At 41.3% G+C, this 21245-nt stretch overlaps 3 protein-coding genes across 5 annotated transcripts in view; 1 reads left to right on the top strand and 2 right to left on the bottom strand.

The window, feature by feature from the left end:
• Nucleotides 1-820: 820 nt before the first annotated feature.
• phb (prohibitin) lies at nt 821-6177 on the bottom strand. Its single transcript, XM_077559597.1, has 7 exons — nt 6054-6177; nt 5551-5661; nt 3600-3761; nt 3361-3503; nt 3159-3275; nt 1281-1376; nt 821-1198 (listed from the first exon to the last, which is right to left on the bottom strand). Exons 2-7 carry the CDS (start codon nt 5633-5635, stop codon nt 986-988), a joined length of 816 nt encoding a protein of 271 aa, XP_077415723.1. The 5' UTR covers nt 5636-5661; nt 6054-6177; the 3' UTR covers nt 821-985.
• A 62-nt stretch (nt 6178-6239) lies between these two features.
• Nucleotides 6240-13809, top strand: LOC144042670 (uncharacterized). 3 transcript variants are annotated; one of them, XM_077555547.1, is made up of 7 exons: nt 6240-6513; nt 7261-7447; nt 8127-8230; nt 8577-8799; nt 8893-10886; nt 12259-12467; nt 12548-13809. In XM_077555547.1, exons 2-7 carry the CDS (start codon nt 7264-7266, stop codon nt 12633-12635), a joined length of 2802 nt encoding a protein of 933 aa, XP_077411673.1. In that variant the 5' UTR covers nt 6240-6513; nt 7261-7263; the 3' UTR covers nt 12636-13809. The 3 variants fall into 3 exon arrangements, with proteins under 3 accessions (XP_077411673.1, XP_077411672.1, XP_077411671.1); XM_077555546.1 differs by having other exon boundaries at nt 7264-7447; nt 8577-10886; XM_077555545.1 differs by having other exon boundaries at nt 8577-10886.
• A 1107-nt stretch (nt 13810-14916) lies between these two features.
• The window catches only part of vat1 (vesicle amine transport 1), a 39159-nt gene continuing 32830 nt past the window's right edge, over nt 14917-21245 (bottom strand). Inside the window, exon 6 of the mRNA XM_077556244.1 lies at nt 14917-20996. Within this exon, the coding sequence (XP_077412370.1) occupies nt 20730-20996 (267 nt within the window). The 3' untranslated portion in view covers nt 14917-20729. The remainder of the gene's footprint in view (nt 20997-21245) is intronic.

The following is a 21245-nucleotide window of genomic DNA, read 5'->3' as shown; positions in this document are numbered from 1 at the left end:
GTATGGTAAATTCCATCAAACTAGCATATGATTATTAAAATGATCAAATAGCTCAAATTCCCTATATTGAATGTTATATTTTCCCTCGAGGGTTGATTTTAAACAGAATTATTCAAAATGTATTAAATAAGATATTCTGCGTATATAGCTCCAAAATTAATAGCTGTTTGGATTTTGATTGAACTAGCCTCCTTCTTAACTATTGATACAGTATTATATCAGAAACATGGGATTTTTAGCCCGTCTATTCAGTGTTATGTATAAGTAAGTAGGAATAAAATGTATTTGATACAAAAAAAGTGAATTAAAAAACTAAAGTCCGAATTTGGCAGCGTAAAATTGATTAATCGGCAGATTATAAAAACATTAGTAAATATCTGTAAAAAAATAAATAAAAAATCTAATCCAGTTTATTTTTGCAGTTTAAGAGCGCTAATATCGGCTGATTATTCAGTCAGACCATAAAAATAAGAGATATAGAATAGGAGCAAAAACGAGATTTAAACAGTGTTCTCCTTTCATTATTACACTGCTGTTCTTTCTACACAATAACGTTCTTCTTAATATGCATAAGTAAAATGTTAACTTTGACTGTTTTACGCAAGCTGAATCAACTGTGTCAAGTGTCACTAAAATGAAGGCATTACTGAAATCTATAAAAATACAAACTTTCTTTCCACATGAAATCACCCAAGAATATCTGAAACTAATTTGAAATGAAACTTACTGTAATGTACAGTGCAACAACCCCCTCTTGTGGCCCAAATTATAATTACATACAATGGAATTTTGGAGGGACATGAGTCACACGACTACAGGGCAGTAGAAAGGCATTTTTTATTTTATTTTATTGTTCATGAGGAATACGATGCGTTACATGTTCTTCACATCCATACGTTAAAGACATGAGTGGCGCGCATAGGCAAGTCCTTAACAATTCGCTCACACGGTCGTCTGAATATAGTTTACACAGATACGGATGTCATCACTGGGGTAGCTGAAGCAACGTGCCCTGCCCCGATGGCAGGTATGTGACATTACGGGCACGAGACAGCTGTAAGGCGACATCCTCGGCTGCCTCCAGTTTGCGCAGCTCCACCAGGCCGTCGCCGGCATCCATGAGGGAATTTGCGATGAGCAGGGCGGCCTGGGAGTCGCCCTCAGCTGAGATAATGGCGGCCTGCTTCAATTGTTCCGCCTAAAAAAAGGGATAATATTTGAGGGACGCTATAATCCATGCAACTTTATCACATGGAGCACCAAATGGTGAGAGGAAGCACCTTCTCGACGACGAATCTGGCCCTCTCAGCCTCCTGCTGGGCTACCTGCTTCATCTCCACAGCCTCTGTGAACTCCTTGCCAAACGTCAAGTGTGTCTGCAAAAATGCAAATCAATTAAACATCCATCCTTACCAGTTGTCGACATTAATGGTGTCCTGTGGCCAACACGTGACTGTGTCTGGCCACCTGAAGTGAACAGTTGCTTGAAAGAGCCACCACTGTAAACTTCTTGGGACAACTTACTAACTAGCCAATTGGGCAACTTTACATACCCTTACACTTTCTATTTACAGCAGCTGCAGTCTGTAATTAATTGCCTGAATAATTAATGGTTGAGAGATAGGAGCAAGTTTTTGTCTTTCACTTACTTCAGAGTTTAAAATGTGTCCTCAAAACCACCATGCATTGCTTGTATACAACAGTTGAAATGTATGTGGTTAGCATAGCATCTAACTTCGTTATGTTCCGATCACGGCAGATAAAAACCTTCATCGCCACAAATACTTTTAAATTGGGCGGGGGTTGCCGTCTGTAGCGGACATTGAGTTTGATGATATGTGTCGCATTCTCAGCAATTAGACTTGTACAGTATTGGTATTGATTTATTAATTTTATTAACATCTCTGCAGTTAGCATACGATGCTACAGTGTCCATTCAACCTTCAAGGCTTTCTTCTTCGTCGGCTGTCTTCATGAAGTACGTCATTATGTCTGTGCGACCCAGACATCACACCTTGTGCTGTATTGAATTGAATTGTTTGCACTTAGATTGAAAATAGCTTCTAACCAGATATTTTGACTGGGGCTTTTTATTTTTCTCTCATTTTATTTACGTATTTAGTTTTTAAAGTTCATTTTATTGTGTATTCCACAGGGTATAGTGTGGTGTCTCTTGACACAAATTTCTTCAATAAATGTGATATTAACCCAACCCAATGATGTTATCTTTTATTATAAATCATTTTATTATTCATCTTTTGCTACTTATAATTAGTTATGTTTTGCTTTTTGTTTTGCCAAGTGGTGCCGTGCTTGCGGTGATGAAGTGACAAAGCCCTGCATGGTAAGGCCACCGAACATTGTGCAATGCTACAGAAAGTGGACATGGGGGAGAATAAAAAACAAAAAAAAGGAGATATACTGAAAGGTGGGCTCACTCCAATTCATTTGAATGTAACTGGTGCGGTGCATACGCCACTCACATATATTTTTACCACAAGCTGCACTATTTTTTCCGCTGGTACATATGAAATTATGAATATGGTTAAGTATTGTTGTAAAACAAAATGTGTACTGTATGTATTTCTATTTCTTGACAGAGCTGTGTCTTGCTCACTTATAATATGGAAAAATATTTTTTTTTCCTGTGTAAAAGCTCCAATGCATTTTCATTGGCTCTAATTGGTGACGTCGCCAAATGCCACGACTGCGATAAATATTTTGAATCGCTGCAAAACCAATGGCTAAAGCTCAGCCACTCGAGAAATCCTGTGGCACACTGTGTGAGTATTGAGATGGGAGTTCTGCCGCATTGCTCAGTGTGCAAGACTTACAGACCAAACCAGTAACTGAATCATAATGTTTCTGCACTGTGAATATAAAATAATGTCCTGTTTTGGAATAAAAGAGTTTTTATACGAGGAAAATATGGCTGGAATGTTTTTTTAAATCTGATTCATCAGTCAATTGTTAAAATTGTTAGTTGAGCAGCTCTAAAATTGAAAAATGTCTAGCTAATCCTTCAGTATCGGAATTGGTATTGACAGATCTCCCTCATGGATGATCGGTAGTGTAATCGGCAGCATAAACACCCCTACCTTTTTAACCCCTGGTTGCTTAATTAAGATGGGTGCAGTAAAGTGCAAATGTCTTCATACCAACGAAACGTCATCCAAGATGAGACCGAACGTGGACGCTCTTTCTGTCAGATCTTCGCTGACCTGGCGAGAGACGAGCTCCCTCTGCGTGATGAGCTCGCCGGCATCAAAACGAGCCTTAAAAGAACAAACCATCACTTGTCAGTTTTGGCTAAATAATTTATCCAAACTAGCCCCAATAAATCCAATTAAAATTACGCACCACTACAGCCTTCAGCACCTCTATGGTGATGGACGGCAGCACTCTTTCGTCGTAGTCTTCGCCAATGCTGGTGAAGATGCGCGGGAGCTGGTTGGTCACCGGCCGAAAGAGGATTCGTAATGTGATGTTGACATTCTGCAGATCTGTGGCAAAGAAGAATCACAAATTAGCCTACAGGGGAAGGAGAAACCTTCAGCACATCGATGTATTGTTTCTTTAAGGGTAGGCTAGCAACATACCTTTGCTTCCTGTGATGACAGGTACGTTTCGCGGACGGGAGCGACAATCAAAAATGATGGGCCTCTGCACCCACGGGATAAAGAAGTGAGTGCCCTCACCGACGACTGATTCCTGCACGCCACGGAACCTGTCAAATATCACCGCCTGGTGCCCTGCATCAACTGTCACAAGAAGAAGAAGAAGAAGAAGAAGAGAGGGAGTTAACAAGCGGAAGTTTTTTTTTTGGGCTCAAAAGTCAGAGAAATGTATCATTTTGATTATGTCAGCACATCTAGTGAGACTCATCGCAGACTGTTTAGGCTTACAGCGGGTTTTGGATGCTGGTACAGGTATGGCGCAGAGGAAAACCCATAGAGACAAAAATGAAACTTATTATAACATACACTAGATTTACAAATCTGACTGAACACCTATATCTATTTTCATTAGACTTTTAATTGAAGTTAAGACACATTTGCTGACCTGCTGTATTTTCAAATCTTTGACAGTGCCGTTCAGTGAGCTGTTTGGCCACATTGTGCTGTATATTATATCGGGCTTTGCAGACTTGGCTAATAGCAACTTTCAGTTGGCTCCGTCTGCTCTGTCGTCTCAATGTTTCTACATCTCACTCTCTGCCCCTCTTTCATATGAACACCGGAGGAGAACAAAAACTTCCATCCGAATACACACTCTTGGTAGGCGCCGAGGGTACTGTGGTTGGCTGCAGGCACACAAACTTCTTTCTGAAGACAGCTCTGTTACTCTTAAAATACTGCCGAGTTATTGTGGTTACAAGTGGTAGATCTTTGACCTCAGGATTGCTTTGTGAACTTAAAAACAAAATGAACGAACAAAAATAAAATAAATCTTTTGAAACCAATACAGACGGTGCTGAAATTTAAGTGATCAGCCCGATTTCTCATTGTGTGATCAGATTGAGCCAAAACTAAATGAATCAAATATGAAATGTTATACGTTTCATCATTTAGTTGGCTTGACCTGATTCAATCAAATGGAAGATAACCAACACACTGATTCACTGCCTGCGTTAGCAATCATTTTCTTATTTTATATTCACATGTGTTTTTAACATTCATAATTTAAAAAGGATAGTGTGTAAAAATGTTAGATTTTTCAATATTCATTCATTTTAAAAACCCAAGATTAAATTAATACGCAAACATTGTTTCTAACACCAACATACAGTAATTTTTTTCATAAGTCTAGTAATCCCTAATTATATTGCATAGGTCACGCCTCACCTGACAAACTTTGCGAACATAGTAATTGGTGGTAGGCTTGTGAAGTGTGGTCTCACCGAGGTACCGTAGTGCGCATATTTCAACATGCGCGTGCTTTGGATTTTTGTTGAGTTCCATTAGTTCACCACTAGATGACAACATTTCTACACACTGTCCCTTTAATTCTTTGAGCAGCCGCCATGTAGATGCATCGCCAATCTGTGTGTCAAGTAGACATTGATGACACAATGTCCGACACTTATCAGGTTTCTTTCCACATTTGAAAGAGGCTTGAATTTGATCTGAAAATAACCGATTTAGGTTTTTTTGTTTTGACCTATTTACACTGCCATAATGCACATCCTAGCTCTGCAAAAAAAGAAAAAAACAACTAATCTTGCCACTTCAACTATGCAGGCGACATCCAGCCATAGGGACTGGTTGCTCACACTTTTTGTTTTCTTTTTTCTTATTTTTAGCAAGCAGATGCAAACGTAGCTTAAAGCATATAAGTCAACTGTTATCAGTCATGTCGGACAGTTATCAAATGATGAGTAGCTTTACTTTACTTGTAGTTTAACTACGCAACTTCTTTTAACACTTGTACAACAATCAATAAGTAAAACAACACTTAAAACCGGTTGTGGATATCATGTGAGGAAGGATATCATTTCGATGCTGAAATCGATTACACTATTTTCTTTAAAAATCACCCAGAGTTACTCACCATTGAAAAGAGCTGAGTTCACAACACTTCCGCCTACGGCCAGCGCCAGTCCCAGCTTACCAATCGACTCAAAAAACTTGGCCATTGTTTTAAAAAAAAAATCAACTTTCACTGCAAAAGAAAATAAGACAGGTTTAGTCATTTCGAGGCCACGGACTGTTGACTTTGGCCGGGAAAGGTTGACGGCGTCAACTTGGCTAGCTTTTTACTCATTAGCTAGCTGGTGAGACAGCTAGTGGGGAAAAACGAGAATATTAACGTGTAAAACGACAAAAATACGCATCACGTTACACTCGAAAGAAAAAAAATGACCTAAAGTGAACCAATTAGTAAACAGCAGTAGCATGCGCATGAACAGAACGCTTATCTCTTGCTAATGGGCTCCCATATAGGTTTGCCTACTTAACGCGCAGATATAATATTAAGTACACACAACACATTTAAACAATCTCAGTTCGCAGGACTATGATCATTGTGCCAAACTTAAACATGTCAGATCTCACCTGGGTTTTACTCAGGCGTCTGTGACCTCCAGCAGACAAGACGTGCAGCACAAGCACATGAATTAACCGGATCAGTGCGCATGCGCGTCGGGTGAAGTAACCTAGCATCTGGTTGGCTAGATTTCTTCTTCTATGGTTTTGGCTTCCTTTCGGTATTTCATTTCGCTGTAAAGTATCTTCTGCTGTACGTACTGTTTTGCTTTTGCCGGTAAATAAGGCTGACAGGCGTAACACAAAGTTTAAAAAAATATGAAGCCACGGATACGACATATATTTAGTTATTTTCTTCCCTGGGGGCAATTAAACGAGTGCACTCGATCGCCCCCTGACACGGAGAGGCCAAATCTTAGTTTCACTTTAACCCTCTTGGCTCTTGAATTGTTGACGACTTGCGCTCTATAAAAGGATAAATGTAAACCACGGCGAACCCCGTATAAGGTGACAGATAAACAATTTGAAGGTAAAAAGTATATTTTTTTATATTAGCCATTTGGTTACAGTCTTAAAAATGCCGTTTTTGAGGAGGATTAGACATGTTTTGTCTCACTTCCTGCATTTGACAGCCTGTAAACAAGCACGGGTTTTGCACAAATGGAGCAAATAATACGAGAAAAGTGTAGTAATGTTTGTGATTAACTACTGTGAAGTATGTGTATTGCGTGACAGCCTGCCAAATGTCTGTACACTAATGTACAATACAAAAGTTGTTTGAAAAGTCACAATCAGTGTCGTGTCCAGTCTTAAGATACTAATTATAGTATTTTATAATTATTATTTTGGTTGTACTACTATGTAGTGATTTCTTTTATTACTGTTATCCATCAATCCATTATCAAAACTGCCTGTCCTCACAAGTGTCGCGGGCATGCTGGAGCCTATCCCAGCTGTCTTCGGGCAGTAGGCAGAGTACACCCTGAAGTGGTTGCTAGCCAATCACAGGGCACACATAGATTAACAACCATTCACACTCACAATCACACCTAGGGACAATCAGTGTTCAATTAACCTGCCATGGATGCCATTGAATGTGGTAGGAAATCAAAATACCTGGGGAAAAAAACACACAGGCATGGGGAGAACATGCAAACTCCACCCAGGAAGGCCGGAGCCTGGAATTGTTACATTGAGCCATATTTTGTCAGGGAACAAAATAAATTGAAAATAAATGTGATTTTAATATTGTGATATTGCTTATGTTATCTCTCAGCAGATGGCAGAGGTGAGCAGGACTGTGCAAGTGAGCGGACTGCCTGCAGACATTGAAGAAGAGCGGCTGATCGATAAATTATCCGTCTACTTCCTGCGATCCAGAAATGGTGGAGGGGAAATACAGTCTATTACCGTTAATGGGGCAAAGCCCAACTGTGCCCTGGTCCAGTTTGAAGACAGTGGAGGTCAGTGTTATGTTCGGTGTAGACCTCTTCCAAGACGCACAGTCCTTAATATGTTCATCTGCCGGATCTGTGGTCACTGGACCGCTTGGCCCAAGTGCATGTGGACCATGAAAACAAAGAAGTATACAGTATCTCATAAATTTGTGTTTGGCGGAGTTAATACTGAGGGGAAATCATGTCAACACTTTCTCCTGCAAAAGAGTGTAAGGGCCACACTGAAATTAAATGCTACCATTATAAAGTTAAATGTCAATTAATAATCTTACAGGATTACAAGAATGATGTCACAATTTTACCACATAGTTATGTTTTTATCACATAAAAAAAAGAAAAAAGACATAATTGCAATGAAAAAAAATCTTAAATCAACATTATGACAAAAAAAAACTTGCTGAAAATAAAGTTGCAGTAAATACAGTTGGAATCCTATAAGAATTAAGTCATAAAATTTGATTAAAAACGTGTTCGTTAATGAGAGTAAGATTAAAAATTTTAATTACCGAAATAATTTAGGTGAAGTACTATTGCTGTATGAGAATTTAAGAAAAAAACGTCATAAAGCTACAATAAACCCGGTGGTGAAATAATTTAATAGGGATCTATAATGGAAAATGTACTTTTTAATTGCTTGTCTAGAAATAATCCACCTCATATTCGACTCACCTCGATTTTCTCCCAGTTGCCCAGAAAGTTATTCAACATGGCCAACACACACTCAGAGTGGGCGGGAAGGAATACATGCTCTCTGTCACTGAGCATCGCCAAAGCCTGGATCCTAACAAGGTATGTGAAAAGCCCTGTCATTCATTACATCTCATTCACATTTAAGAGGAACTGGACAAAATCTCTTGGTCGCAGTTTGTCTTTGAGGAATCCCTAAAAATAGTCAAAATGCCCATAAAAGGCTTTTTCAAGCCAAATTGGATACCTTCTTGTGTCTTTACGAGCATGACTTCTTGAGACATCTTTCTGAGCCTAGTCATGATTGACATGCCCACCATATTTCATGTTGCTAAGTGAAAGTAGCTTCAGGGATTAAATGGGGGGAAAAGGACAGTTACGAACAGGTGACTGCAAAACAAGTATTTCAGGAAGGCCTAAATGTATGTTTTTTCCTCATATCTCTAAGGTCATCATTAGTCTGACAGCGACTGTGGACTACAGACAGATTCCCGAGGGTAGAAGCATGTTGACTCGTCTGCTTGGGGGTCACCCTGATGTTGAGATGAGCTGCAACTCGACAAAGAAGTTGTGCCATCTGCATGGTGCCTACACCGAAGTGCAGTCAGTCTTGGCCGAGCTGCTTGGACCCCATCCTGAAGAGCCGCAGTCACTGGAGCTCTCAGGCTCAGGTCGCCCTTCCGATAGTCGTTCAGAGTTTCCAATCAAGACTCCCAGTGAGAGAGTGGACGAAAGAGATATTACTGGTGGTTTTCCCTCCCCAGAAGACGACCTCTCACTGATGGTGGATGCAGACGTGTTCCAGTATCTGCAGAAGCGCTATGGCCACGAGTACCAGCGCCTGCAGAGTCAACACGGCGTTGAAATAGTGGACGTGACCAATCAGGGGATAACTACTCTCTTTTTGCAAATTATAACTGGCGAGGGCGGCAAGGAGCGAGAGCGCATAGAGCGCACGAGGACGGCGATAAGTGAACTTTGCCAGGAGAGCGAGAAAAAGATCTGTCAGGCTGAGCTACGCAAAAGTGAACTGGACCCCAGGGGGGACCTGCAGCAAGCGATTGAGACTCTACATGTCAGATTTCCTGAGCTTCTTCTCAGTGAAAATGACAGCTGTGTCTTACTCATCGGCGATTGTTGTGATGTGTCCGAGGCCAAGCAATTTCTTCTCCAGGAACGTCAAGTGGTGGAGAGAGAAAAAGAAAACATCGCCAGTCTTCTTGGAATTCCATCTTCTCGCCAAATCACTGATGGGAAGCGCGACACCCCTGCCGTGTCTCAGTCAGTCTCAAGAAGTTTGGATGTTCAGAAGGTTCTCTTACGGCAATCAGAGAAGGAGAGAAGATCAGAAGGTGGCAAATTGTATCATCTGGCTGCTCACTTTAAAGACTCTGACCCACCACTACGGACTCCTCCAGGAGACTTGTCTTTACATGGAAGCTCAAATCCAAATAGGTATTCCACTCATGAGTTGAGGTCAGAAGCATCTGGAGATTCGCATCCATTAAAGAGGAGTAAAACCACATCGGACATTCTTGCCACGAGTGGAAGAACCTTCAGGAGTGCGACTCAACTCCCTCTGCCTGGAAAAGTCCAAACAGGTTCCACGGCGAAGAGAACTACAACTCTGGGAACAACTCAGCAGAGACTTCAAAAGCCTGAAAATTCCTATGCATCTCCGCCCAGCGACAGGACCTCTAGCCTGAGTGACCAAAAACAGAGGGACCAACATGAAACCTACCATGCAGATGTTCTAGTGTCCACCATTATATGGCTACATATTAAAGAGGTATACAGCACCCAAGTGGAAGCCCTGACATGCGACCTGCAGCTTCATGAGCGAGAATCACAGGGCAGTATTCAGTCCGTCATCAGCATCAGTGGCTCAGAGCACTCCGCTGTCACTGCATGCCAGCTTGCTTTACAAGAACTGGTTGACACCGTCAGCGCAGATATCTGCATAAATGAGCTTTACCTGTCCGAACTCGGTGTCAGTGACATGGAAGATGAAATCTTGCAGGACTGCTGTGCAGAAGTTCGGCGACGCTTTACAAAGATGACTATCCGAGTGATGAGGAATAGTTTGTATCTCATTGGTGCGAAACACTTGTGCTGTCAGGTGGCCGCCTCACTGCAGGAGGTCTTTTCTGGAGACGCTACCCAAACGGACAAGCAGAAAGCCTCCACCAGCCCTTCAATGGAGAAGCAAGTAAAAGAGGGCGGTCCTCAAATGTCATCGGAGAGCCAGACAGATTCAGCAACTCAAGAAAGGATCTTGAACCCTAAGGATCATCCGAAGACTGAGCTTGTCAATGGAGCTAGCAGTCAAGTGGCAATCAGGAAAGACCCTGTCTTCAAGGAGAAATTGGAAAAGGCAAGCATTGTGGATAGGCGTACAACGTTGGTCCACGGAAATAAGGAAAGCACCGCAAATGTGAACGGCATCTGCTCAGCAACAACCCAAAATGACAAAGCCACACAGTCTTACCAGAAGCAACCTCACCCAGGTGACATCTGCGTATGCGGGGAGGCCAGCACCTCCATGAACAGGACTGAGTGCGGGGTGGTTATGTGCACCAAGTGTCTGGACGTTGTTCATGTCCATTGCAGGGTGTGCCATAGTGGACCACCGCAACACCCGGCACCAGCAGGCATCCGGGGCACGATGAAACACTGCAAACTCAACTTCAGCCTGCCTGGTCACAACAAGCATGCCATCATCAAGGTCACTTACATCATTCCGAATGGTATACAAAAGGTAGGATGCTGTTTGTAAAATGATGGTTTTCGCCTGACACCATGATTCATTTGCCACTTGGTGATAGTGTCAATTTAAGTATGAATGGTTGTCCATTCAATGGGTATACAGTAAAATGTTCACACACTATTGAAGGAGCTTCTGGAATATCTTGCAAGTACTGGCAAATAGCCAGTACTTATAAGAAATTCTAGCTGCTCCTGTGTACATGTGAAACAATCTCCCGTCTTCATGTCTGGGCCTTGGGCTAGGGTAGGATGACATAAGCCTTATCTTCCAAAGAAAAACATCCAAGCCTGGCTAAATTTGGGAAGAACTTGATATCTCCGAAGCGCATGTGGGGAAATATGTTCTGGTCCGATTGAACCAAAAGTTAACTTTTAGGTCATAATACCAAAAGTTATGTTTGACATAAACACAACACTGCTCATCACCATAAGAGCTTCATACCTACGGTGAAGCATGATCATGGCAGCAGCATCTGAAATGGGGTCTTAGTCAAGTTGAAGGGATTTCAGAACAATTCCAAATACCAGTCAATATTAGCACAAAACTTCACGCTGCTGCAAGGAAGCAAAACATGTAATGAAAATCCTGCTAGAACGACTCTGCTTTATTTGGGGTTAATCAGAGGCGTGTGCTTAACATGAGTTTGATTATGACTGATTGGTGCGCAATGGGCATTGAACCAAATCTTTAGTACTTCTCCACATGAACATTTAAAGCTTGAAGTCGACTTACTGCTAGTCACGTCTTTTTGGCATCTCGTCTTCCAATCGGCCAGTTTACAGAAGACCTTCGACTAGTGACGAGCGAAATGTGTGGCCAAGGTGACAGTGGTCATACTTTGTGCTTGGGTGGGTCCAATGATATGTACAATGAATTAACTTGTTTTGGATGAGAATAGTGGTTAGCCTCCAATCGCTGCTGGTCTAAAATATTCATATACCAGCAAGACCATGAGACTTGTGGCGAGTAAAGAGGACTGCTCTGCGAAGTGAGACTCCATCTTTGTCGCCAAAATGTTATGTCCAACACGCACAGCACCATCACGACACTTGGGAACCTTTAAAACACTTTCTTAACACTGTTGCAGTATGGCATACAGCTGTTTATACACCAATGTGGCAATACTTTGCATGAAATGAGACAAGTAGCAACTACGATAAGTGAAATAGAAAGAATGAAACCGAAAAATGTAAGAAAAAAAAAGAAAAAAAAGTAACGTGGCTACGTCCCATTTTACGACATGCTATGATATTGAACACAAGATGAGACTGATTGGGTTGCTGAAGACAAAAACATGCTTATAGGGCTCCCACTAACTACAAAAATACTGGTAGGAATAAATCATTTTCTCTTGAATTGCCAGGACCATCACCCCTCTCCTGGAAAACCCTTTCAAGGTGGCATCTTCGAGGCTTTCCTCCCCGATTGCAACAAGAGCCGGAAGCTGTTGCCCAGACTAGAGGACGCTTTCCGGCTGGGCCTCACTTTCACTGTGATGAGCAAGGAGAACGGCTTTAGGGTTACCTGGGACGCCATCCCGCACAAAACCAGTCTGCAGGGCGGCCGGTCGGGGTGAGTGTGGCTGCTTCTGCTGCTGCTGAGTGTGCGCTGCACAAATGAAGATAACATATCACACATTTTTCGACCCTCAGGAACGGTTACCCGGATTCTTCCTACCTGGAACGCCTGTCAGACGTACTGACGTCACACGGGATTGAAGGTCAAGCTTCCACATCTTAAACTTCCCGGTCACATTATATGTTCACACATGGTTTAAGGTATTCACACTTTATAATATTTTTATTGTTATTATTAGAGGTAAGATGTTATTAATGGGAAGACCATTCGTTTTGTCTATGTATGTTTATATTGGGCTTTTTAACAAATATTTTTCCACAAAAAAAAGATAATTAAAAACTCCACATGAACATCAACTTTACACTCATGTGGTAAAGACATCCTGGCGAATGAAACCACAGATAACTCGTGGCACTGTCTGGTATTTCTTTACTGTCCTAGGAAAATTAACTAGAACAAGGTGTCTATTAGAGAGGATCCCACTTTTTGAGGAAATACAGTGGCTTAATTATCAGGTTGAACTGCATCGCAAAGCACTTAAACCATAAAAAAAAAAAAGAATTATTGGATTGCAATAGTTATTATTCAGTAACATATGTGTGTTTAAAGTATTTATCCTAAACCTTTATTAAAGTGGATGCCTTTAATAACAATGCATTTTTCTAATTGTAAATGTATGCATTTAAGAAATATATTTTTCCACACACAATATTTTAAACTCCATCTTGAACTTTCACTTATATAGATGCCACCTCTGCTCTGTATTAAGAGGTAATGAGTTCATAAGGCCAGGAGCGCGCAAACATGTTTCTACCGATAAAGCTGGGAGCGCTGCAGCGCTCTTCTCCTTTTAAATCCGAAAGAGCGTGTATGTCATTTTGTTTTGTTTTGACCAATTCTTGGTCTCTTATCCCATGAATTGCATCAGAATATACACAAAGGTGTGACGTGGGCCTCGTAGCATGTCCGAGAATTATAAAATAAATGACGCGATTGACGACAGCGCGGGAGGACTTCGAATCAGTGTAACCAGTGGACAGTGGCATATTGTTAAGAAATATGTTTGTAGACAATGAGGATGTTGAAATTTTCAATGGCTGTGTAACGGAATGGACGACGAATAATTACCACTTTATTCCCCGAGGTTATTACAACTGCGCTCCAGTGTTGAAGTTAAATATATCCGCAGATGCGACACACACACACACACACAGTACAGGCCAATATTTATTAGTCTTTTCTTCATTTTCATGACTATTTAGTATTTACATTGTCGATAATCACTGAAGGCATCAAAACTATGAAAGAACACGTAGAGTTTTGTACTTAAAAAAAGGTGAACTAATTTAAAACACGTTTTATATTCTAGTTTCTTCAAAATAGTCCCTCTTTCCTCGGATGATTTTTTTGCACACTCTTGGCATTCTCTCGATGAGAATGCCAAGAGTGTGCCAAGCAGTAATCAGAGAAAAGGGTGACTGTTTTGAAGAAGCTAGAATATAAAACATGTTTTCAGTTATTTCACCTTTTTTTTTTTGTTAAGTACATAACTCCACGTGTTCATTCTTAGTTTTGATGCCTTCAGTGAGAATCTACAATGTAAATAGTAATGAGAATAAAGCAAGCACTTTGAATTAGATGTGCCTGTGTCCAAACTTTTGGTCTGTACTATACAGTATATATATATTCCCCTAATAGAGTGTGTGTGCGCATGTGTGTGCATCCATGAATTGCATCCTTATCCATCTTCTCATATGCCCGTTATAATGTAACATCTAAATGTATACGGTTTACAGTATATGTTGGTAAGGTTAACCTTAGAATTAGCTCCTATTTCTGTTGAGCTCTCTCTGTAAATCATATATTTCAAATGCAACTCTGTCTATGGTAAGATGACATGTTTTTACATGACAGAAAGGTGTTTCTAGTTTTTATTCCTAAGTCATTACTTCATGGCAAGGAAAATAATGGAGTAGAAGAAATGTGATTTAACATTGAAGGGCATCATGCATAAATAATATTTTGCCAGTAACTGCACTCATTATGTTGCTTAAGAATTGTATACATTTGTGGCTTAAAGCTACATTCATTATTAGTTCATGCTTTTTTGCATGTTTGTGCACTCTAAAATCCCTTTCTGTTGTAATGTTAAACAAATACTGGAGGACAACATATTGTAAAACAATCAAATGTTCTGCCTGTAATTCATATTGTATCTTTGTTGTATTTTAACATTAAGGGACCAAAATATTTTTTGTTTTATTCACTATATATATATTTTAATTATTCACTACTTTTTTTGTGCTAAATACTGGAATTGGCATCAGTTAAAAAAAAAAAAATCATATCGGCCAGGCGCTCGTTAGAGCCACCTCTGCTATTACTACTATCGCCTGTATTGAATTAATAGTACCTATTAAACAAAACACAAACTATTTTCATATTTCTTGTTATGCTTTTTTTTATTAGTCCTGGAAAACATGTAAGGCATATGGTAACATTACACACTGAAGCGTTACAAGCTGTAGAAGCCCACGCGGAGCCCACCCACAGTCAAGCACAGAAAGAAGCAGCATCAAGTCAATAAGGGTTTAAAAAAAATAACCAAATAAACTGACAACAAAAGTGGTTTTGAGTGTGTTTTTTTTTCTGGCGGGGGCAAAAAAAAGCTACACAACACGTGCGAAAATCATCACGTTTCAGGGAAGCCTGTGTTGAGGGTGGCAATGGTGCTCGTTGTGGTGCGGGGATGAGGACGAGAGGCGGCGCATTCCCAGAATTAGGTGGCTGCGCATGCTGGAGGCTTCTCTTGGCAACATGGCACGTGATTGAGTGGGCATTCTTTCTCACACCACACCACCACATGAACACTAAACTAAGCTGTACATACACAACATACACACACTGTTACTTTTTTTTTTTTTTTTTAACTAAACATGCTTCCTAGTACTGTACATGATCAGCCAATAACTTGAACTGAGGCTGCCTCGCTGGTTGGCTGGCAGGCGTGAGTGGAAATGGAGACATGGAATTTGGCAACACTTCCACTAACGGGACGCGAACGTGAGGGATTGTGCTGTAAATTGAGCTAAAACTGTTGGAAGGACCTGAGAAACCGCACTAAAAGAAAGACGGTATCTGCTCCACAAGCCAAAAAAGAAAAGGAATGCGATTAGATGCTCGTTGTCTCTGTGCATTTTTTTTTAGCCCCTCTTCCCTCACACTTTTAAAAGGAGCATGTGACATCCAATCCAGAACCGCAATGTTTGCTCTGAAACTTTCCTCCTGTTGCATAAGTGTATGGAAACGCTGTAAAACTATTTAAACAAGTCGCAGGAAGTGGTGAGCAGATTCACTAGCAAACATTTTACCTCTGAGTTATATGACATACAGTACTGCATGTGCTAATCAATGCCTTAGGTCACCTCTAGCTGAGCCAGGTTTCTAAGTGTTAGCATTCTTAGCACTACACATTAAGGTTTAAAGGACCCTCGACAATATTTGTGATGAATGAGTAGCGGCGTGCAAACAATTTCATCATCAGTCCTCAAATGCAGCCCTTCAATATTTTTGTTGAACATGCCTGGAGAATTCTGATGATAGTGCTAGGCATCAAGGCTAACATTTTAACCCAGTACAGTACCATTGTTAAGTACAATTTAACTTCTAAGTGCATTTGCATTTTTTTTTAATAATGTTGAATGAATGATTTCAAATATTTATTTAGGTAAAATTCATCTGCCAGTTATGTGCAATAGTATTGTAGTAATATAACAATAGTAGTTTCCTATAATTAAGTGCAGCATTTCAAGTTCAAACTATATTTAATATTTGTTTATGTAATATTTAGGAACGCCAACACTGGCTTGTTTTTTGATGAACACTTAGGCCTACTACACTACTTTTCAAATACAGTGGTACCTCGGAGTTTGAATATAATTCGTTCCTGCGAAGTGTTCAAAGTCCGAATTGTTCAACCTCCGAAACATTTTTTCCCATAGGAAATAATGTAAATGCAATTAATCTGTTCCCAAGCTCCAAAACCAGAAAATTCCTATATTAATTTCTATTTCTGTTTTTTATATTTACAGTACAGTATTCACACAATAAAAATACCTTACCTTACCTGTTGTGGTGTGATGGCATCAGTGGATGCTAAATGCTATCTTAATGTTAGCTTTAATTCAGTGCTGAGTTTGTGTATTTTACATTGGGCATCTTGTTAGACTACTAAGCGGTCTTTGCGTGCGCTGTTTAACATCAGGCACGCTGTTGAACAGCTAAGGGGGGTCCTCGTGCCAGCATTTACAGAAGTAGTTACGGTAGTTACAACGGCGCGATAATCTCCTTCCTAATTCCACTGTGGTTCTTAGCACTGTATGTTTTTCTTTGCTGCCACTGGCACTCTTGTCTTTCTTTGGGCCCATGGCGAAGAAAATAGTCGTGAAAAAATCAAAATGCACTCGTATGGCGCACCTCCAGGAGTATTCACGATCTGACTGGAAATGAGCAAGGCATCGTCTCAACTACCGCAACGTGAGCATTCGGCATTGTTCGGCTTCACTCGGCTTCACTCGGCTTCACTCGGCTTCACTCGGCTTCACTCGGCTACCCGTTTTCAAGGTACGTTCGGCTTAGCTTGCTTTGCTTGGGTGTTCGAACTCCGAAAATTTGTTCAAACTCCGAGGCATTTTTTACTCTGATTTTTTGATTGAAGTCCGAATTGTTTGAGTTCCGAGACATTCAAACTCTGAGGTTCTACTGTACAGTAGTGTAATGGGCCTAAGTGTTAATAGTCATTATGGTGGAACTTGGAGAGTCAGCTATTTACAGCTGGTATGTGAAATAGAAATTTTGAAAGCCATTGCTCTACTGTGTTCTAGTACACAGGATATAGAGTAAAAAAAAAAAAAGTGTAAAGGTGGCCTAAGACATTTTAGCACAGTATTGTACATTGAAAGATCCGTGACGTTTCCCTTTCCAGACACTAGCTTGTTTTTTGTTTTTTTAACTGGGATCAGACGTAAGGCTCGCATGACCACAGCCGGCTGGACCCATAAAAAACATCTTCTCGCTCACTCGCCACAACGAGCTCATGCAATTAAGAAAGAAAGCAAGAAAGTAACTCCTTCATCACGTACGCTTGGCGGTGAAGTGTTGTCCAGCTTCTTCTCACTGTGACGTGGTTGTAAACGCGTGGACATATCACGGCGGACCACGTACGGGGGCTGGTAGAGCACAGTAAAAAGGATGTTTCTGCCTAGTTAAGGGACGGACTGAGGTAAGCTGTGTGCAAGGAAGGAGGCACAGTGCAGGTCCACGAGCTTGAGCAACAAACTGACAATCAAAGGCGAGAAAAAAGAAACACATGAAAACAACAACAACCCTCTCTCGGTGCACATATTTGGGATATTTGTCAGACACGCTGTGAATCTTGTCTTCTAAGGAGTATGAAAATGCATCCAAAACCACACTTAAATTCATACGTTAGCCTATATATTTTGTTTGTTTGCGCTGCAAATATTCAAAGCATTGACAAAAGGAATATACATTGTCATTTGGCACACGTGGTTCGGACACAAAAGACGGCTTAATAATAAAAAAGGGTCCCCGACACTCCAAACAAACAAAACAAAATACTATATGACTTTTTGGGGGTAGGAGGAGCGTTTGTTGTGTGTGTGTGTTTTTTTTTTTGGGGGGGGGGGGGGGGCGCTTGTTTCATCACAAATGGCACTCGGAATAGAAGCACCGTGCACAGGTTCACAAAGGAAGCCTAGCAGATTAGAACAAAATATGAAGAATTACAATACTCATAATCAGAACCAAATGTGGACAGGCTGCACGGGTCCACACGCCGCTCACACTCCAGCCCACTGGGGGGCGCCACGCAATCTAGTGAATGGATGGAGGATGGGGCTGGGGTGCGAGCGCCTTGCTTGTAAGTGCATTAGGATCAGCGAACAGAGTGCAAAACATACAAAACATCACTTTGTCCTCCGTGTTCAGGCCTGGAAGAAGGGGATGGGGGGCTTGGGGGTTGGGTAAAGATGGTGGTGGGCTTGGTTAGGTTGGGGTACAGATGACCTGAGGAGAGACGCGCACGCACACACACAATGGCACGCAGCACATGAGGGAAGCCACTCATGCTTAACACATTTTTTTTTGGAATACATTTTTTTTTTATACATTTATAAACAAATTCACGAGTTGCCATCTAGGGGGGCGCCCACACTAACAGACAGGCAGGCAGACCGACGGCAAGAGTTACATATTTTAAAAACAAAAACAAAATACGACTTTTACGAGTTTTAGTCAGAAAAAGGCACAACAATAATAGCGAAAAAGAGTATATGGGAAGCTGCAGGGATGGGCAAAACAATCTTTGATGAATTGATCGATAGGAATTCTTTGAATTGCGTACAATTGTTTAATCATGTTTTGAAGCGATAAAGTCAAAATTATGTCAACTACGGAATGCTGAGTTACATCCACACACTCAATACGACACTGACACTGGCTATGGAAACAGGAGTTCAGAACATTTAGAAAACATCCTCCCATCCATCGCAAAACAATTAACCGACTCACTGATTGTTAGCGTTTCTCATAAACCATCAAGGAAATGTAGTCAAATGCCCATTTCATAAGGTTAACAAACTGATTTTATGAGCAGGCCCTTATACACCCGATTTTGTGGTGAACCCTCAAAATGATTATCAAACTTTGATGGCACGCTGCACCCCAATTAAACAGGTGGTGAGTTGATGAGTACGTTAAAGCGCCCAAAATCCGATGTGGTAATAAGAAAATGTTTCAGTTCAAATTTAATGTTGATTGGGGAAACTGGGGTCAGGGGCTCATTTTCCTAACTTGCCAGTGATGCTACTGAGTGGCATTTTTGGGGTTTGATTTTGACACCGCCAAAATACATACATTTTTAGCCTGTAATGTTGGTCAGAATGAGTTTTTAACCCCCCTTCGTTCCAGTGTACCGAATATGGTACATAAAAACTACAAAACTATGTAGATACTCTAAATGGTTCAATAATAGCTGTAATTTCACTTTGAGTATACCTTTTGTAGGGGGTTTTGGGTAAAAATTACATAAATTAAATTAGGTTCAGGATTTAAAGTAATCTAAACGATTTCCCTAACACAAATGCGTAAATGAAATTGGCTTGTGAGATCATTCAAAATCTTCTTGTGGTCTATGTGATTTTCCTCTCTAAATATGAAAAATGTATGTTTAATAGTCATAAAGTCAAATAAAAGAAAAAAAGGATGTTTTGAAATGTTCTTTTAAAAAACAATGCGCTTGTGAAGAGAATTTCCCTAACCATCACTAGGTGGCACCATACACTCTATTTAGCCACAATCTGTTCCAAGATGTTGTCAATACTAGCTAGGCTTTTGGCTTTGGATTTTTTTTCCATTTTTTTCTTTCTTTCTTTTTTGCCAGTGTCATCACCTAAAATACTCGAAGGGGAAAAGAGGAATGGGACTTGTACATTGTTGGCACACGTGGGGGGGGGGGGGGGGGGGGCATAGTGGCATCTCTTGACAAGCCTGATGCCTGTTGCTATGCCGACCACGGAGAGGGAACTGGAAGGAGAAGGGATTGGAGGCTTGTACTGGAACCCCCGCCCTTTTGTTGGTTGGGGTTGGGGTGACGGGCAGGCTTTGCTGAATAGGAGCGAGAGGGAGGCCTCGGTGTGACAGTGCTTCTTTCAGCTTGTGGCCACCAGTTGAAAAAAAGACCCCCATACCCCTCTTCTTCCCACTGCCCAATTCATCTTACACACAGAGAGGCTCTTTATGAGGGACTATTATTAACTGTGGAGCTCTTTCTAATTAGCAGAGGATACTTGTTGATGCTATCTGAGCGTCGGCCAATCATAGGACTCGCTGACTCATCCGAGTGACATAACGAGGGAGGGAGGCAGGGTGGGTGCGGTTCATCTTGGTCGTCTTTGTGCCTGTCTGTGGGCGAGGTTGATGACAGTAAAAAGGGGGGGGGGGAGCAGGTAACAACAATTTAGCACAGTAGGAAGTGGTGGCAATGGTGGGGAGAGGGTGGGTGGAGATGGCCGACGGGAGGGGGGGAAACACTGTCTGATGAGATGATTTTTTCTTCATGGTCAGGCAGGAGTAATCAAGAAAGGAGAGATATGGATGGGAATGAGCGTGGTTTAATCTCACTACCCCACTCTCACCACTGCCATCAGCCCCAAACTATCAATCTCCATCCCCTCTTCATTTCTCCTCCTTTTTGGCATCCTCCTTCTTCTCCTCTTCCTCCTTCTTGGCCTCCTCCTTCTTCTTGTCATCCTTCTTCTCCTCCTTCTTGCTGTCATCCTTCTTCTTGTCATCTTTCTTCTTGTCATCCTTCTTCTTGTCATCCTTCTTCTTGTCTGCCACTGGTGCCTCTTCCTTCTTCTCCTCCTCCGGCATGGGCTCCGTGATGAGAACCACCTTGCCGATGTTGTTCCTCTCCTGCATCTTTCGCATGGCGTCGCCCACCTGAAGAGGGAAGGCGAGAGAGAGGGATTGGTTGGTTGGAAAGTCCATAACGTAAATAATCGAATCGAAATGTGAAAAAGCTGATTACTGATTATTATTCTGATTACTTCTTCAGTCAATACATAACAACTTCTGGGGAGGAGACGACATACCTGGAACACTCTACCAGGAAGGTGTCGAGGTGGCTTTCAAAGAGATTATTATTTGACTTTTGTCAATGCCAAGGAGCCTACTGTATCTCTAAGGGAG

Source organism: Vanacampus margaritifer, chromosome 2 (genome assembly GCF_051991255.1).
Source record: "Vanacampus margaritifer isolate UIUO_Vmar chromosome 2, RoL_Vmar_1.0, whole genome shotgun sequence".
Lineage (NCBI taxonomy): Eukaryota > Metazoa > Chordata > Actinopteri > Syngnathiformes > Syngnathidae > Vanacampus > Vanacampus margaritifer.
The sequence above is the reverse complement of the archived record's forward strand: the minus strand, read 5'-3'. Positions and strand labels throughout refer to the sequence as shown.

Bases quoted from the DNA above. Each gene is read 5' to 3' on its own strand.
- phb (XM_077559597.1), bottom strand. From the start codon at position 5,635: ATGGCCAAGTTTTTTGAGTCGATTGGTAAGCTGGGACTGGCGCTGGCC. The intron at 3,504-3,599 runs GTATGTTGCTAG...TCTTTGCCACAG, and splicing joins TGTCATCACAGGAAGCAAAG to ATCTGCAGAATGTCAACATC. The intron at 1,199-1,280 runs GTGCTTCCTCTC...CCCTTTTTTTAG, and splicing joins CCAGATTCGTCGTCGAGAAG to GCGGAACAATTGAAGCAGGC.
- LOC144042670 (XM_077555546.1), top strand. From the start codon at position 7,264: ATGGCAGAGGTGAGCAGGACTGTGCAAGTGAGCGGACTGCCTGCAGAC. The intron at 10,887-12,258 runs GTAGGATGCTGT...TTGAATTGCCAG, and splicing joins TTCCGAATGGTATACAAAAG to GACCATCACCCCTCTCCTGG. The intron at 12,468-12,547 runs GTGAGTGTGGCT...TTCGACCCTCAG, and splicing joins CTGCAGGGCGGCCGGTCGGG to GAACGGTTACCCGGATTCTT.